Source organism: Cynara cardunculus, assembly GCF_001531365.2.
Source record: "Cynara cardunculus var. scolymus isolate 2C chromosome LG 1, CcrdV1, whole genome shotgun sequence".
NCBI lineage: Eukaryota > Viridiplantae > Streptophyta > Magnoliopsida > Asterales > Asteraceae > Cynara > Cynara cardunculus.
The window spans coordinates 781,517-800,312 of NC_037528.1; the positions used below are offsets into that span (position 1 = coordinate 781,517).

The 18,796-nt window shown below is 32.8% G+C and overlaps 3 protein-coding genes across 4 annotated transcripts; 2 read left to right on the plus strand and 1 right to left on the minus strand.

Moving 5' to 3' along the window:
• The first annotated feature begins 2,244 nt into the window (after positions 1–2,244).
• Positions 2,245–5,276, plus strand: LOC112529083 (transmembrane ascorbate ferrireductase 1). Its single transcript, XM_025140160.1, has 4 exons — positions 2,245–2,432; positions 4,228–4,276; positions 4,385–4,584; positions 4,802–5,276. Exons 1-4 carry the CDS (start codon positions 2,289–2,291, stop codon positions 5,099–5,101), a joined length of 693 nt encoding a protein of 230 aa, XP_024995928.1. The 5' UTR covers positions 2,245–2,288; the 3' UTR covers positions 5,102–5,276.
• A 5,928-nt stretch (positions 5,277–11,204) lies between these two features.
• LOC112511188 (remorin-like) lies at positions 11,205–12,526 on the plus strand. The gene is made up of 5 exons (XM_025116709.1): positions 11,205–11,517; positions 11,628–11,678; positions 11,771–11,858; positions 11,971–12,052; positions 12,161–12,526. The coding sequence occupies exons 1-5, from the start codon at positions 11,352–11,354 to the stop codon at positions 12,353–12,355; spliced, it is 582 nt and encodes a 193-aa protein (XP_024972477.1). The 5' UTR covers positions 11,205–11,351; the 3' UTR covers positions 12,356–12,526.
• A 6-nt stretch (positions 12,527–12,532) lies between these two features.
• Positions 12,533–14,989, minus strand: LOC112511180 (transcription factor MYB41-like). 2 transcript variants are annotated; one of them, XM_025116684.1, is made up of 4 exons: positions 14,808–14,989; positions 14,182–14,491; positions 13,346–13,475; positions 12,533–13,251 (listed from the first exon to the last, which is right to left on the minus strand). In XM_025116684.1, exons 2-4 carry the CDS (start codon positions 14,342–14,344, stop codon positions 12,666–12,668), a joined length of 879 nt encoding a protein of 292 aa, XP_024972452.1. In that variant the 5' UTR covers positions 14,345–14,491; positions 14,808–14,989; the 3' UTR covers positions 12,533–12,665. The 2 variants fall into 2 exon arrangements, with proteins under 2 accessions (XP_024972452.1, XP_024972462.1); XM_025116694.1 differs by having other exon boundaries at positions 14,182–14,394; positions 14,808–14,932.
• Between the last annotated feature and the right edge of the window lie 3,807 nt (positions 14,990–18,796).

Genomic DNA, 18,796 nt, shown 5'->3' on the forward strand with positions numbered 1-18,796 from the left:
AACTTGGCTTTCCATATAAACCCCCTTAGAAGCTTATCGGATAAGTCACTTTCTATATCATTTAATCACTACAAAACAATCATGCATAGTTGAGCGAATAAGCTGTTAATTCCATTAAACTTATTAAGCTGCTAACAGATAGACCCTTAGCCTTTAGTTGTTAGACCTGTAACTTTTGAGTTTTACTCTTTGCTTACTATGATAGTAATTTAGATATAATTTACTATTTTAGTTAAAAACTAATTATAGTTTTTCTTGTCTTTTAAGTCCCATATATTGAAATAAAGTTTCTATTTTGCTAATTTCAATTTGAAAAAGGAAAACTGGAAAAGAAGGAAGCACGACCTTAATTCAGGATCATCATTTTATCATTTCATATTTTATATTCGGGGTTTTGGTTTTTATATCCCCCCATTGTATTTTTTTTATTATAATTAATAAAAATCAACATGGAGATGAAATACTTAACTTAAATAAGCTCTAAACTCTTTATAAAATCGCATATTTTATTGTTTTATTAGCTTAGAAAAATAGGCTTATGGGCATTTTTTATTATTTTCGCACAGGACATCAAAAATCTTAGGACCGGCCCTGCTTCTTCCTATTACAATTAATCAATTTTAAAACCTTTACATGGAACCTACTTCCAACGATGAGTAAACATTTTTTTGGCTTACTCAGCGACTGAGGCTACATCCACTGAAAGAAAGAAATGAGGTTTCTTTCGCTTTTGGCATAGTGGGCCCCAATGAGACGGGATACTTAACACAATATATTTAGTCCTTTTACCACCATTAAGGTTTGAAAAAAATTTATGTGCGTTCTTTTCTTTGGAAAAAACTTTATGTATATTTCAGTTGTTTTCAATCATCTAGCAGTCATCACATAAATTATACAGATTTCATTGATATTAAATTATTGAATTATTTCAATTCCAATTTATATGAAAATTTGTGGTTATAAAAACAATTATAAATAACCTACATTCATAAGATAGGTTATCGTAGCACACTGTCAATACCTTAAACAAACTAACAGGTAAGGTAAGTAGTGTGCCAATCGTCATTTTATAATAATAAGGTTATTGAGATCTTAAACTCTTTTTTAAGGTTTGTTTTTAAGCCTTCAATTCTTTGAAAAACATATATTAATAAGAACTATAAGAGTACTCGTACAATGCAGCGAGATACATTTTTATTTTAATATTTCATTTTATTATTTATCTCAGTTGATGTTATAGTATGATCTTATGTGATTTTGAAAAAACAATAATGTTTTTTATTTTTGAATAAAATATAAACTTGAAGATATCATACAAATTTAACAAAAATATATCGATATTAGTATCAAATTAACTATTTAAAATTCTAATTTTTTGTGTAATTTTTTAATTCAATTTTTTTATTATAATTTAATTTAGGTTCAATAGTGAAGTAATTTATATTTGATTTAATAATATAATTTTCTTATAAAGATAATAATTAATTATTTTTTTAGAACTCGATAATTATACTAATTATATTTTAGATTTTTTATATTTTAAAATGAGATATTTGTCCTCTATTTGGTTATGTTTATCCGCAGTTAATTACACGAATTCAAACATGGAGTTTTAATAAGTTGTAGTTATGCATAATTTACTTGTAATCTTGAATATACAGTACTTCATGCATAAAAAATTGTTTTTAAGAGTTTTAGTCAAATGTTTTATAATATAGTATAGATTACAAATTTACTTTCTATTTGCTTGTTTACTCGTAACAATTTAATTATAGACTTGGGATCATGTGATACCAGCTTGTTTTCATGAGACCATTTTTTTTACACTTAAAACTTCATAGTAAATCGTTGCAAATTTTTTTTTACCTTTACAACGTTTTACTATACAGTTTTAAACGTAAAAAGATATCAAACAGAAGCAGGTTTGTTTCACGTCAACCGACACCATTTAATTATATTTGCATAATTATAGAAAATGTTTAGTGTTCCGTTAATTTTGAAGTAGAACAAGAAAGCAAAAGAGGAAAGTAATTAAACAGGTAAAGCAGCCGGCGCAAAAGGCGACACGATAATCAGATAATTCGGGTCCACGTGGACATCCATCTCCTACCTACTACCGAACGGCACGTGGCTGTTTACCCAATCTGACGGTTCACTTGTATCCCTCCTCAACGAATGGACCAGGGTTTTGAAAATACGATCGAATAAATTCGATAATATGGCGTTCTTTATCCATTTCTTATTCTCGAAACAACTGAGAGAAGGTTGAAGAAGAAGAAAAAGAAGCCATGGGTTTGGAGATCAAGGCGTTGTACCTATCCTATGTGGTGCACGTGCTGGGGGTTGCCGGAGCGGTGATGGTTCTGGTTTGGAACATCTACTTCAGGGGGGGTTTAGCTTGGGAATCGTCTAATAAAAATCTCATATTCAATGTAAGACATCTGATATAATCTCTCTTAGTTGTTTTTGTTTTATGTTAACTTGGATCAGCTGAGTTCATTAATTTGAATGATTTGTTATCCTTTTACTTGAATTTGGTTTGTTTTGATGGTTACTTTTGGAGAAAAGTGAATTTTAGGGTTTCAATCGCGTTTTCGTGGATGTAAATTTTTGTACTGAAAGTAGTTGACTGTTTTTGAGCATCTGGCTACAAGGGTTTCAAGGTGTTTGAACATTGACTTAAGATTGTATGTTTTTGAGACGATTGCAGAAATGGTTCCCAATTGGAGATGTAGATAGTAGGCCATTGAAGAAGCTTGAATCTAGTTGACTTTTTTTATTTTCTAAATTTCGCCTTAGTATGGGAATTAGTAGGGATTTCCATTTAGAACGCACATGTGCCTACTATTTGTAGCTATTGGTCACCAATATTTGGCAGATAGATTATGGAAAACTGGCAGGTGAGGGACCTCTGCCTATATGTTTCAAGTTCATGTTCCTGGCTTAATTTAAGGGAAGAAAATAAAAATTAAGCCTGGTTGACCCTGTGTCTTTGGATGGATCTGAATTGTAATCTGACCCAAGAAGCTTGGAATGCGACCCGATTGTAGAAAAAAGGGAATCTGTGTTTTGGTAGCGGAATATGAGTTTCGACAGACTGCTGTGTGGACCTGTTATGGTTTGGGAAACACTTGCAGTTTTATGGTGGTGTACATTTGGGATGTCATTTGATGGTTTCTTTCTGTTCTTGAATGAAAAAGATGGAGATCCAATTCACTGTATTAATTTCTTCTTCGCTCTTCTCTTTGTGCATGATTGTGTGGTTAACTAATCAATTTGACCAATAGGCTTCATGTACTATAATGAATCAACTATGCCACTTGCCACATATGATCAGAATTTGCATAGTTCATACGGACAAATGGTGTTTAATACAATAACTTTGGTATCGTAGACACTCAAGCACATCTTTTTTGGTAACTGTGGCCCATGGGTGTCTGGGCCAGCTTGAACCTACCGCGACTAATCCCATGGGGCCCTGAAGATAACAGCCAAGAAAATGTCCAAGGGCCCTGAGGAGACCCGAACTGGCCACCTATAGGAAGGATCCCCAAGCTCTGGCCTTTTATGTGTCGGTTGAGTCAGCCGACTCAAGCACACTTTTGAGCTTTTGGGAAGCAAATTTTCTGTATATACTTGTGTAACTATTTAGCGTATGACTTACTGCACCATAACTTTTCAAACACTTGGTAGAGAAGAGGTATCGGTATGTTGCTGGGTGGCTAATTTGGTTCCATCCATCATACAGACATACTTATTACATACAAGTAGACTGCTAAGTTGTTGGTAATATGCAGTAAAATTGTTGCGTCTTGACAAGTATCTGTAACTATTTTCCAGAAAAAAAGATTTGTAATTAAACTGGACTGCAATGCTGCATAGCAATATAGGAAATCTAACTACACAACAGTGAACTCTTATATGATTCATATAAGCAATTGTGGAGTAAAGCAATTAAAAGCCAATCTTGTCCCCGCAGATGCTTCTCGGATAGAATCATGTTTGTTATCTGATTTTCCTCTTTCTCTGTGGCTGCTTGAACGTGCACCTGTACGTTTTCTTACATTCTCAGGAGGACACAAATGAGAAAACTTTTCAAGTTTCTACATCTTTCTGAAAGCTTTGATTTGTTTGAGGTCTCGTAAACACTTGTCAAGTTTTCAAGCATGTGTCCAACTATATCACTAGTTCGTTATCTTATATTCCATTTTGCCATCTTTTTACCAGGTCCATCCTGTTCTGATGCTTATTGGTTTGGTTATCATGGGTGGTGAAGGTAACAGCATCATACTTGCTCATTACATGGATGCCAACTCTCATCCATACATACATGGATGCATACATACATACCAATACATACTCATTAATTTCTTTCGATCTGCAGCCATTATAAGCTATAAAGCTCTTCCATTCAAGAAGGCCGAGAAGAAACTTATCCATCTTGTTCTACATGCTATTGCCCTCATACTCGGTAGCATTGGAATCTATATGGCATTCAAAAACCACAATGAAAGTGGTCTTGCAAACCTATACAGTTTACATTCCTGGCTTGGTATTGGTGTTATTGCTCTTTATGGCATTCAGGTAGCATCAAAATCTGCTGCTGGCCCTTTCTATTTCATAGCATTTTTACAACATTTCTTTTGCATAAATCATTGTAAATCCTTGAAAGCATATTTGGTTTGCAGGATTTGGTGGGATTTGGAATTGGATTCCATTCCAATCCCACATTTGGTTTAAAAGAAAGTTCTGAATTGAAATCCCACAAACATAAGCTAATTCTTGTGAATTTTCTTGGCAGTGGATATATGGGTTTGTGGTGTTTTTCTACCCGGGTGGAAGTAGTGACATTAGAAGAGAATCGCTTCCATGGCATGTGCTGTTTGGAATGTTTGTGTATATCTTAGCCGTTGCCAATTCAGCACTCGGGTTTCTTGAAAAACTAACATTCCTGGAGAGTTCAGGCATCGATAAGTATGGCTCCGAAGCGTTTTTGGTCAACTTCACCGCCATTGTTGCAGTACTTTACGGCACCTTCGTACTATTGACTGCACTTTCGCGCGCCCCTGCTGAAGACGACAACAGCTATTCGCCGATATAAAACGTGTTTATGTGAAATTATTGTTGTATCCACGGTTCTATCTAAGATTGAACATATAACGAGCATATGAGTGTGTCTCATGATATGCATTTCTGGTTTTATGTATCCTGTGTCTTGTAGAAACACAAACCACACAGCATTGTGTAGTATGAAATACCGTATTTGCCCTTCTAAACATTGGGTCAATTCTCCCGATCCAAATTAAAGCTGGACGGATCGGAATGTAGATAAACCTACCCTATGGATCTGGTAAATGCCAACTAGATTTCCACGTCATGTTTATAATTAAAATAAATAAATCTAAAATGCTAACATGACATTAATAATTATGATATTACATATTTATTTATATATTTAATAACTAAAATTCCATTTTTCATTTTTAAATAAAGAAATTAAAGACCTAAAACTTTATCCCACCCCAGACCATCGTCACCCATATCCAAAATCTCCATCTCTGTAACTACCCCATCTCCTCCCATTTTCTTCTTCAATCACGATAATTTTGCAAACCAACTCTACGAAATAAAACTTGTTCTCATTATAGTTTTAAAATACATACGGTGATACACAACAAATTAATATGGTTGCACCTTTTACGAACCTAAATTTTGTTACCCTTCGACGGAGAAATAATACGGTGGCACGTGCCACCGTAACCACCCGTGCATGCTCTGGTTATGCTTCGACCTGTTGCCATTGTATTTCTTCTCCATCACTAATCTTTGGCATCTTGGTTTTGATTTTTGATTTCGGTTATATTTTATTGTTATCTTTGTAATCAGTGATTATTTGTTTTTTTTTCATTATCCACGTAATAGTTTTTGTTAATTAATAATTTGCCATGTCATATTACGTTTACTTGTTATCTATTGAACTAGTAATCAAGGTCCTTAAATATACCAAAATTTTGTTTTAACCCTTAAAATGATAATTTTGAAAGTTGATTCTCCGTAATAAAAAAAATACAAAATTGGTTTCATTTTGATGCAATTTTTCCAATAAAAAAAAAGGAAATTTATAAAAATAACCACTTTATACAACCTTTTGCCACAAAATAACCGGGTTTTAGAGGTTTTGCGTATTTGATCACCCAGATCTACCCTAAGGGCGATCCGTTCACATATGGGGCGATCCCCAATAGAATTCTAAAAACAAAACAAAAATTCCTTAAAAGACAAGATTACTGTTCACCCTCGAAGACCGGGTTTGACCTCGCCCTAGGGGACGATCCAGCCTGTCCCATCGCCCCCAGGGGAGATCCAGCCTTTTATTATTATTATTTTATTCTTTTTGTGGTATTTTTAATAAAACTGATACGACATTTAAGTTGTGTTTTTTAACTTTTTTTAAAACCAAAATTCATGGGTAAAGGTTTAAAAATAAACCATTATAATTATGGAGACGCAAAAATTATTTTTAATAGATTTGGGTTTCGTAAATCAGATATAAACCCGTACATCTCTTTTTTTTTCATTTTTTTTACCTCGAATTTCACTATAAATACCAACCTCCTACTTCATAATTTTTCACACATTCCCTTTCATTTATCTTCTCATATATTCTACTCTCACAACTCTTAACCCATTAAACACAATCAACCATCACAAAACATGAAATCACGTCAAAATGATGATATTTGTGTGTATCTTCGAAGTGGCGGTTTATTCCAAAATATAAATGGTGTTTTAGAGTACCTTCCGATAACCTCCCCCACATGTGCAATACATTTGTCTTCGCCAATAACGTATTCTGGGGTCGTCAAACGTGTGACGAAAAAGTTAAGTTTACGTGGTTCTTTCAATTTATTTTTTAAAACGAATACGTTATATCAGTTTATGGACGACGATGATGTGGTAATCCTCCACAACGCCATTCGTCAAACTTCACCAGAAATGTTGACACTATATTTTTCCATTTTTATGAAAAACACCCCTTAATTGTTAAATAAAAAACACAAAATAACAAAATAGAGGTCAAATTTCGTAAATCAGATATTATATCTGATTTACGAAACCCAAAACAGATAAAAATATTTTTTGTCTCCATAATTATAATGGTTTATTTTTAAACTTTTACCCATGAATTTTGGTTCTAAAAAAGTTAAAAAAACACAACTTAAATGGCGTATTAGTTTTACTAAAAATACCACAAAAAAATAAAAATAAAAATAATAAAAGGCTGGATCGCCCCCTAGGGCGAGGTCAAACCCGGTCTTTGAGGGTGAACAGTAATCTCGTCTTTTAATGAAAAAAAATTTCCTTTTAGAATTATATTGGGGATCGCCCCAAAAAAAATACGGATCTCCCTTAGGGTAGATCTGAATGGTCAAATACGTAAAACCTCTAAAACCCGGTTATTTTGTGGCAAAAGATTGTATAAAATAGTTATTTTTATAAATTTCCCAAAAAGAAAGTTCATCTATTTTGAAAAATTCTAGTGCTGAGTTGGACAAATTACAGGTCAGAAAATGTGACAGCAAACATAGCGCCAATGATTTCAAAATCCTATCTGTCCCACCTAACCGAATCTCTTTTTCATTTTTCTGCTACAAAAACCCTCATCTATTTTACTATGTCCAAATGTGATCCTTCAAGTTTTGCTTTTCTCATTTTGATACTAAAAAAAATCTTTAAAAGATTTTCTACAATTTTTTTAAAAATAGATAACTAAAAATTCAGAATCTCTAAAAATAATTACATGTAAATTCAATATATTTTTTATTTTAGAGATTTTTAAATTTATTATATTATTAAAATATTTTATAATTAAATCATCTCAATACAATTTCAAAAAAAACTTACATAAAATAATAATAATTCAATCTCATTGGTGAGAATTAATGTAAAATTATCTCTCCATGCATTAAGTTTTACAGAGTTTTTTAAATTTGGAGATTTTTATATTTTTTTTTATTTTAGAGAACAACATAAATAATTTGTTGAAGCAAATAGAGAACAAAAACCTCATTTTCTCTATTTTAATAACCTGTTGGAGATGATCTAACTGATTACCTTTCTTTCATTCCTTTTCAAAACCTCCGACAATGTTCGTAGAGCATGTGCTTTATGTTGCAATAACAAATTATTGTAAGGAAAAATTGCATTAAAAGTAACGTACTTTAATTTGATTTCTATTTTAGGTAATGTACTTTCAAAACTTGTATTTTAATACTTAAGATGTAAAATTTTAAACATTGAAGTACCCAAATAATTGGTTGAAGTATTAACTGAGTTACCATATTGATGTGACAAGTGATGAAATGAAATGTTTAAAACTTTATATCTTACGTACCAAAATAAAATTTCTAAAAGTACATTACCTAAAATAGGAATCAAGTTAAAGTACGTGACTTTTTCGTATAATTTGTCTTGCTATAAAATATCAAAGATATTGATTTTTAAATTTGTATTAGTTCGGTTTAGTTGTTTTTGGGTTTCTACACCCTATAAAATTAACGTATTTTTTTGTCAAAGACCTTCCAGCCTAGTGGTAAAGGCTTGGGAATGTCATAGTCATGAACCCGAGTTCGAGCCCTGGGAGGGGAGTGTTGGCGACATTTAAGTGGGGCCATGTTTAGCCTCCAAATTTACCGGGGATTAGTCGGGCTTTGGCCCGGACACCCTTACAAAAAAAAAAAAAATTAGCGTATTTTTCTTGGTTTTATAATTTGTTTGTTTTTCTAAAAAAAGTGTATCAGTTTTTGTCAAATTGTTTTGGAATAAATGGAATATATTTGTATTCAAATAAACTTCACGTATCATGCGTCCAACATGATCGTTGATGCAATTTGCAACAAAAGAAAGATGAGGGTTAGAAGTGTAAAACACTGAATAGTTTAGGTGCTTCCCTACAATTAATCGCTTGTAAAAGAATCTGCATCTCTGTGTTTTCTTGGGATATCAGTTGATGAGTTGTTGACACTTATTTTAACCAATTATATTTCCATAAATTATTTTATTTATTTATTATTAAATGATATCTTAAATATTTGATTATCAATAAAATTATTTTTATTAAGCTTATTCTCAAGTCAAATATTATATTTTTAATCACTTTTAAAAAAAAATCCCCTTTTACTATATGATTCAGTGAGAAATCTCATCTACTTCAGGTTTAAATCCAAACGTTAATGTTTTTATAGCCATGGAGTCTCCTGTGAATTTGTGATTACTTTTCTGACAACTCGTCCACATGGATAGAAAATGAGATTTGAGACAAAGTACCCAACTATGGTTTTTGTAATGCTATATTTGAGTACCTTTTTTATCTCTTCATAAACTTCAAGTTGTGGGCTACATATAACTTTTACCATGGTTTTAAGTTGAATTCAAAATTATCATGGCAATCATGCACTTTACCATGGGCGGACCTACTATGGTGGTTACGGTGGCTCGTGCCACCGTATTATTTATCCGTCGAAGGGTAGAAAAATTTATGTTCGTGAAAGGTGCAACCGTATTAATCTGTTGTGTGTCACCGTATGTATTTTGAAACTACAATGAGGAAAAGTTTTATTTGGTAGAGTTGGTTTGCAAGGCTTTTATTCCACTTAAGACCAAAATTCAAATCTTGTTAGTGTCATTTTCTTAGTCAAATAGTGCCACCGATTGAAAAAACAAATTATGTATATTTGTTTCTTATAGTCAACCGGTGTCACTGTTTGAAATTTTTTCGCTATAGTTTTTTCTTATAGTCAAATGGTGCCACCGTTTGAAAAAAATTATGGGTCCATCCTTGCACTTTACGATGCTATATGCCAGCGAGGACGTTGGGCTTCAGGGGGTAGATTGTAAAGATCCACATCAGTTGAGGAGGGGAACACATGTTGTCTTATAAGAGACTGTAAACCTCCTCTATCAGATGCAATATTACAACTTCAGATCATTCGTAGTCGTTAAGGAGATTAGTCGGGTCGTGTAAGTTGACTCGAAACACATAGTTAGCTGTAAAAAGTTCATGTAACAATCTTCTTTTTTTCCATTATATCAAAATTTTCATAAAATTATTATTTAAAATAAACATCAACCATGATTAAGAAATAGAAATGAAAGGTGTGGGCAAGGTCAAGGTCAAGGCTTAATTATCTCAAAAATTTAATGTAAAAGTGGTGCTTAATTTAATGATTTAAGGGGTTGAGTGAATGGATAGAAAATAGACAACTCACCAACTAAGCTTTGGGCTTAGGGACATCATTCTCTGTATTGCGTACCATGCTTTACAGCAAATTGAAGTCTAATCACTCAACAAAACTAAATTATAAAAATAATGAAAAAATAATAATACTAAAAGGTTTTAATAAAGTTTCACGCAACCAAATGATCAATCAACTGATTTTAACGTTTTATATCTGTACGTCGATAAATATCAGAATCGGTACCTCAAGATTTTCTTTGGTTCTCTCTCTTGATTTGATACTAAATGCATCCTTTTGTTAAAATTTATATCGACCAGACTTGGATTATTTTTTTCTCAATGTATGTTGGAACCTCTTTTCTTTTCTCAAAGGCTCTTTTATAAAGTCATCTAATGAGGTTTCACATATTTTCATGTGATATCAGAACCAAAGTCTAATAGTCTACGAACTCGACAATCTAGGAAATTTTGTACTCTCTCCGTCCCAAAATAAGTTTATACAGTATTATTATTTTAGTTTGTCTCAAAATAAATTTCCATTTTTAAAAAGTAAAGGTGTAATTTTTCATTTTGCCCTTAATTATCTGGTGGAGGAAAATTTCTTTATCTATATTTAAGGGTAAGTTTTTTATTAATTAAAAATTGTAATGATTATAAGTTTATAAAACTATGTTTTTTTTTAATTGTGGACATTTGTTCAGAAGAAGTACTCGACTAGCCCTCTTTCGACGCCTCAAAACAATTAGTACCCGCCTAGACTCCGTTGAGGAATAACATATCAAAGTTTGATATGTATAGGGTTTTTTTTTTATGGAAAAAGGGAAAGAAGAAGCAAAAGTGGTATGGTGCTTTTAGAGAAAACCAACGGCAATAATAGGTCTTCTTTTTTTTCTAAACTCTTTAATTTGAAAAGAAAAAATCAAGATTCAAGAAAGTAAATGAAGCAACAGTCTGTTGATGGTGGATGAGCCAGCTCACCTCATTATATATTATATATATTTCAACAATCTATAACTATCATACTCCTTGTCCTTTCCCAAACAACACCTGCCATCCGTTCTGACACTTGAATCTTATTCAAAATCCAAAAATATACCTTAATTTCAACAAAGATATGGCAGTAGAAGAAGCCAAGAAGGTAGAGGTGGAACCCGAGTGCCAGCCGGAGCCACCTGTCGCCGCCGCCGAGAAGGAGGAGGAAAAAGCTCTCGTCCCAGTTGAACCTCTTGTTTCTGAAGAAAAACCCACCGATGATACTAAAGCCCTCATCGTCGTTGAAAGTAATCTACTCTCCTTTCTTTGTATTGGTTTTCAGTTCAAAAGCTTAAGATGAATTGAAGAATTGGGTTTATCAAGATTTATGCCTTCTAACTGTTTGATAATTTGACAGAGCCAGAAGAAGTTTGTGATGAGAAACCTAAAGAGGGTTCTATCAACAGAGGTAATCTAAGCAATCTAATTCTAATTAAAAATGGTTTGATTTCTAGAATATTTATGATCATAAGGAAGATTAAATTGGTTGTTTTTGTTCAGATGATGTTCTTGCTAAAGTAGCAACAGAGAAGAAAGATGCACTTATCAAAGCATGGGAAGAAAGTGAGAAGTCTAAGGCTGAGAACAAGTAAGAACACAGCTTCTGTGATTTAGATTTTCAAGAAATCAAAATAAAATTTTGGGTGTTTCAGATTAGTGAATTATTGTATGAAACTGATAAAAGAAAGATGATTGAATAGAGCTCAACAAAAGCTATCTTCAATTGAAGCTTGGGAGATCAGCAAGAAAGCCGAACTGGAAGCCGAGTTGAAAAAGATTGAGGTAACAGATTTTGAATCGATCAATACTTGACACAACATGATTTCTGATGTTCTTTAAGCCAAAAAAAGCATCACAAGTGGTTAATTAGAGTTTGAAATTGGTGAGCAGGAGGACCTGGAGAAGAAGAAGGCCAAGTATATAGAAAAGATGAAGAACAAAATGGCTATCCTTCATAAAAGAGCACAAGAAAAGAGGGCAATCACAGAAGCTAAATGCGGAGAAGAGCTTCTCAAGGCAGAAGAATTGGCGGCCAAGTGTCGGGCTACTGGCGACACCCCAAAGAAACTACTCGGATGGTTTTAAAGCTAGATACTTGCTGGAATTGCCATATAACTTTTGAAGTTGTATTTTTTTATTTCTTGATGTGTGCTTATATCTTTATGGTGTATGATTGGTTTAATGCTTCATTATTTTGTGTGCATATTAATGTAATTGTGTGTGTATAAGTTAAATATACTAGCAATTGATTATAAAGACAAGTTTGCAAGTGACAATTTTATTCCATGAGGTTTCAAATCTCTGTTCTCAGTTCCTAAAGTTATGAACTCTAATCCAAAACACTATTATTACTTGTAAACTTAGTGTTGGCAAGAGGTGGATATGATCACTCACATTATACATACTGCAAATATTCGCCATCGTTGGGAAAATCTAGCAGCAGATCCAATGTTATATCTGATGCATTCTCTGGTTCATATGAGTTTTGAGACTCTGCGTTTGTTATTTCCTCTGCTTCCTCCTTGAAGAATCTCCTATGCTCTTTGATACCCTGATCACAAGATTCACTAGTAGAGGTGCCCGCGAAATAAGGCCCAGCCTGCACTGTGACAACAGAATCTGATTCAAATTTTATCGGTCTTGGGGTTGGGATTAAACACGCCACTTTGTCACGATCCATATGTTTCTGAAATGGTTCTTCATCACCAGAACCCCATTCATGTAGGAAGTTATTGCCGTCACTTATGCCGGTTGCTGGGCTCAGAAGCATGGGATCCATCGGTAGCCTGGTTTCAGCCTCAGCCTCCTTTCTGATGTTCTCCCATGGTGGCAACGTGAATTTTATATCTGTTGATTTGGAAGGCGGGTTGGTTTGCAGGGTACCATTCTTGTTGGGGATCCGTTTTCTTAAATGGGAGTTCCAGAAATTCTTTATCTCATTGTCGGTTCTTCCTGGCAACCTTGATGCAATGGCTGCCCACCTGAATAATTCAAATTAGTAAGGCTTTGTGGCTCAAGAGATAAGATGCAAACATGAGTGTTTCTGTAATAGATAAAGGTGAAGTGGTTCATTACTTGTTACCGTGCAAGCTGTGCAGCTGGAAGATTGTTTGTTCTTCTTCAGAACTGAATGCACCACGTTTGATATCAGGCCGAAGATAGTTTGTCCACCGAAGTCGACAACTTTTTCCACATCTTCTAAGTCCTATATTACAATATCATGAACCCCAAAGTGAACCAAGAAGGTCTTGAAAATGATCTTAAAAAAATTGTTTTTAATCCCAGACTACCTAGTTGAAACTGGCTGCAAATAAAACCTACCAGAAACAGTAATTTAGAGGTCTTGGAAACACTCATACCATCCCTTCAAGATAAAGGAGCACAGCTGCCAAAGAGATGTTTCTGGGCACTAATGGAACTGCTCCTTATTGGGTCATTTGAGGGATGATTGTAGCGTCTCCTTTACCCCTTAAGTTCATATGATGATGCTTCGATTAAAGAGCAAAATGTGAAAAATGAATCTTTATACAGGGAAGGCAAGGGAAGGGGAGATTTTGAACCCATATGAAAGCAGTTTCTCCATTAAAGATCTTGAAGTTGGAGGACGAAAATTGAGGCCAGAAGGCAAAAGACTATTATCAGATTTGGGATTAGATACACACAACTTGAGAAATTGAAGAGCTCAAACAAGATCAGTTCAATAATGTCGCATTCCATTTTCAAATAAATTTGTAATTTTTTGAACTGCAAGAGTTCAATGAACAACTTATGGAACCCATCCAGCCGTACCTGGCGGTTGATTGGCGGAAGTGAGAACTCGCCGTCATCTTCCGCCTTGGGATTTCCGAAATGGACGGCTAAATTGACGTTGGATGGAAGAACAAAATTGAAAGGAAAGAAATAAATCAAACCTGCAAGTTTAGGAAAAGAACGCCAGGTGCCATGGCCATTCTTAGTGATGTAATCAACAAGTATCTTATCTTCTTCAGGAGTCCAAGAACCTTTCTTCACCTCACCTTTGTTACAGCACGGTGCTCTTCCCATCTTCTCCTCTTTCCTTCCCCTCTTGCTCATCCAACAGCTTGCTAGCAAAATTAAATCTAAGATGTTTTTGAAAGAGAGCACTGGCAATAGGTCAGTAATGGATGAAAATCACGCAAATCTCATCCATCTCCATATCTGAACTTGCATTTCCTCTTACAAATTCGTGCTATTCTGTCTCTGCAAGGAAAAATTCATCGGAAGCGCCACAAATAACGTCAATAGCTCGATAAATGCTGGTTGTGAATTCATCGCACTAGAACGAAGAAAAACTATAAACAATTGAAAAGGTAGAACTATCGGAGCTGCAATAATTGCAACATTAAAAGGTGCTGGCTATGGCGTCTTCACACGAAAGTCAACAAATTTCTATAAAAACCTAAAAACTCTACACACACACATACACACAGTAGAAAGCAAACAAAAATGCTTGAATTGGCTACAGATAAATGTACGCCGATGGCGAGAAAAGTGAAGTCCAGTGATGTATGCTCACCGGAAAATCTGGCGAGAAGTGACGGAAGATGTGACTTCACATAGATGAAAGGCGTCGATGGCGAACAACAGGGTTTTTTTGCGTCCAGCTTTTTGTTAAAACTATGAAGAGAAAAAGACTGCTATTTCTTCCTTTGCTCCTCTCTGCCTCTGCCTCAGCACACACACAAGACAAAGTTTATCAACTTTTTCTATGATTAATTTTACATTTTTATCAAATTCATACTAAATTACAATTTTGGTCCCTCTGGTTTACAACCAATTATAAATACCGTCCTTAGACTTTAATCAGTACAGTTATCGTCACTATGGTTTGCATTTTCCTTTGCAAATCGTCCATGATCATTAACTCCGTTAAATTATTCCGGGACGAGTATTAATGGACAAAAAAATAAAAGACTTAAAAAATGAAAATACCCTCCACTTGACAGACTATTGTAACTGAGTTAGTGACCAGAGACGATTTTAACACAAAATACAGACCACAATGACGATAATAAGTATCATTGAAGTCTAGGGACGACCTTCGTAGCTGGGTGTAAATCACAAGGACCAAAATTGTAGTTTACACAATAAAATTCAATATATAAATATTGGTATCTTGAGTCTTGACCCAAAGATCCGTATTTGATTATACGGGGAATGGGTCATACCCGCACATCGGGACGGAAATTTTGTCGGGTTTTGTGGAAGTGAAGTTTTGTTTAAATTCTAAAATGGTGAAAAGAAAAGAATTACTTTTCTGTTTAAAACAAATTATATATATTTTTAGGGGACGCAAAATGTTAATGTCATGGTATTTAAAGAAACAACATTTACTGTCAAATAATTGAAAGATAAATTACATGAAAAAGTAATGTATTTTAATTTGATACTTTCAAAACTTTTATTTTGGTATTTAATATGTAAAGTTTTAAACATTTAAAAATTCGGGTAATCAGTTGAATGTATATTATTTTAATTAATATATATTAAATTAATATTGTGTTATTAAATTATTGTGTGATTAAAGCATTACGTATTATGGTGATATTTAGGCACGGGTTGAAATGGTGGGTTTTGATAGTGCTAGCCTATGATGGCCTATGGGTGTTTTGATAGTATTACTAGTGATTGTGATTTTAATTCAATTATATTTAAATATTTCTATTAAATTATATTTGAAATATTTCTATTAAATTATATTTAAATATTTCTATAAAAAAAATATATTTGAAATTAACGATTACATATGTTTTTTTTAAACTAAACCACTAATCCTTTGATGGAAATCATCAAGTTTGGTAGCATCCTTCTAATTGTTGTTATGTTTTGAGTTATTTAAACAGGAGTTTAAATACTAACATTCGTCAAGTTTTTATTACGATGTCGGCCGCCACATAACAAGCGGTTTTTAAGACATTTCATCTTATTTTATGTTGTATAAGATGAAGATATTGTGACGAAAAACTCGGGACTGATTTTTAAATCCCGTTTATGTGAACGGTTTTAGAAAATCCAGATATTTCTTTGTTCAAATATAATGTCTAGTGACTTAATCATTTAAAGCTGAAATATTTGTTGGATTTTTTGCGTTTTTTTTCTTTACTTTATAAAATATTTACTTACATAATCGTTTAGAAGTCAGTTTAATATGTAAAAAGTAATCGATATGAAATAAATTCAAATATTTATTTATCCAGAAAAATATTTAATAACTTAATTGCTTAAAATCAAATTACAATCTTTCAATTGGATTACCTCAAGATGCGTTTTTCTTTTTATCAATTTCTTGGATTTCTTGATTGTGCGGCTGTCGTTTCAGCGCATTCTTCCGATTTAGATTTCCGTTCCAGTTATAATCCACTGTTGATTTTTGTCTGTTCAACTGTTCTTAGTCCTATTCTGTTTCGCTTTGTTGATGGACCTTCAAACGGTCTTTTGTTTCTTAAATATCCCCTCCATGCCCTTTTCTTGTTTTCTTAATAGAAATTTGTAATTCAAAGGAAAAAAAATGCTTAAAATAAAAATCGATTTTCAAATTAGTGAGAGTCACAAAGGGTGTCTTTTTTCTAGAAGGGGTATTTCGGACTTTTGGCCTGTGGCCTGTGCTGCATGGCTAAACGTGGATCACGGGAAAAGCTTTTAAAAGGATTATTTAATGTGCAATATAATTGTCAACATAAAGACACTGAAATTACCTTTTGTCACTCAATATCATAAAGTATTTTGTTCAATAAATTACAATTTTCATCCTTATGGTTTGTTGTTTATGACCATTTTAGTCCTTCGTTTGTAAAATTTGGTTGTTTTGTTTTTGTGGTTTTTATTTTGTTTCTTTTTTGTCCTTAAGGTAAATGACGTTAAAAGACTCCGTTAAATCAGGGTTAATTAGGTCTTTATCTTTTTCCTTTATTTTTATTAAGTATATATATATATATATATATATATATATATATATATAAAGAGAGTTTGTTTCAAATGCAACACATCACATTTTTACAACCAATGCAACCCAATAAATTGAAATATTTATGGAAATGATGAGAGTTCATTAAATTATGATTTAAATATTCACAGAAGATGAATAAGGTTCATTAATTATGATCAATACTTTATATTATGAAACAATCAAAACTTCTATGAAATTACATATTCATCAAATTAAGTGGACGATTGAGATTGAGTTGTATTAAGTACCATTTATGTCGTCTACGTTACCCCTCACCACCAAAAAATCTCATATTCTTCCCCTCTCCTGATCGGCGCCTATAACATGTTGCCTGTTTTTGACAACTCTTCTAAAACAATCCCTTTATTACTTGTTTTATTTTTCAGTATTTTTAACTTCAAATCTTGTAAAGTGTATATGATCTGTTTGATTTATAAGAGGCATATGAATTAATAGTATCTTGTTTTGTGTTTTATCGTTGATTTGTAAATTTACTCTATTTTGTTTTTGTTTTAAGCCAGTTAAAATATAATGAAAATATGTGTTTCATAAAAAATATACATATGAAACAAAATAATAATTGTCTTTTATAATAAATAAAAAAATATATTTTTTAAAATGAAGTTAGGCCATAATTAATTGTGTGACCGTTTATTTGACTATAACAACCGTCACTTTGGAATTTGAGGGTGTGTTGATAAAGTTTTGGATTAAATTTTATTTTTTTAACTTTTCAAGACAACAATTTCTTAACGATATTGTCAAAAGTTAAGTTCGTAAATAATACGTCACAACTTATTTGATCGGTAAGTTATACCGATACCAATTATCGATTACTTTTTAAATTAATGACAACGATTTTCTTTTATATACGTATTAAAGCAACCTTATACTCTAAGATAAATATAATATGGACCCCTATGATCAACAAACTACTCTTGGTACGAGATTTCATCAAGAAGTCATCGACAGGTTATTTTCCTGACGGAGTTGACAATACATACGATTTCTGAAAATAACGTATTGGATCACAATTTATCAACACATTATTGTCGAATTTTTGATGGGCTATTATAGGTGGATTGCCGACAAACTGTTTTTTCGATGTTAACCTATCCATTGGGTTACTTATCAGTACTTCATCGATAAAACTGTTTTTCTAAAAAATTATGTATTATCTGTATCTTTTTATGGATAGATTGTTGATGCATTATTTTACGAGGAAACATACTCTTAATTCATAAAACTGATCACATTCAAAATTATCAAACGGTCACATGCCACTCAATCATGTATGAGCGAGTCGATGAGCACCAACACCTTACCATTCTTTTAAACATTGAATGCTAGTACACATCCTACAATATAAATAAATAAATAAATCATATATATATATATATATATATGAGTGATCATACGAAAACCGCCCTCATTTGTGTAAATCATGCAAACCACCTTCATCTGTCGATTTCATTGTTTAATCTTATGAAATTTTTTCATGAAATTGTTTAATCTTGTGAAATTGTTTCATATAATACTTTTTTTGATGAAGTTGTTTC

Coding starts and splice junctions, on each gene's coding strand:
- LOC112529083 (XM_025140160.1), top strand. CDS start 2,289: ATGGGTTTGGAGATCAAGGCGTTGTACCTATCCTATGTGGTGCACGTG. Junction 2,433..4,227: donor ATAAAAATCTCATATTCAAT/GTAAGACATCTG, acceptor TCTTTTTACCAG/GTCCATCCTGTTCTGATGCT. Junction 4,277..4,384: donor GGTTATCATGGGTGGTGAAG/GTAACAGCATCA, acceptor TTCGATCTGCAG/CCATTATAAGCTATAAAGCT.
- LOC112511188 (XM_025116709.1), top strand. CDS start 11,352: ATGGCAGTAGAAGAAGCCAAGAAGGTAGAGGTGGAACCCGAGTGCCAG. Junction 11,518..11,627: donor AGCCCTCATCGTCGTTGAAA/GTAATCTACTCT, acceptor ATAATTTGACAG/AGCCAGAAGAAGTTTGTGAT. Junction 12,053..12,160: donor CCGAGTTGAAAAAGATTGAG/GTAACAGATTTT, acceptor ATTGGTGAGCAG/GAGGACCTGGAGAAGAAGAA.
- LOC112511180 (XM_025116684.1), bottom strand. CDS start 14,344: ATGAGCAAGAGGGGAAGGAAAGAGGAGAAGATGGGAAGAGCACCGTGC. Junction 13,476..14,181: donor TTCTTTTCCTAAACTTGCAG/GTTTGATTTATT, acceptor ATTGTAATATAG/GACTTAGAAGATGTGGAAAA. Junction 13,252..13,345: donor CACAGCTTGCACGGTAACAA/GTAATGAACCAC, acceptor TGAATTATTCAG/GTGGGCAGCCATTGCATCAA.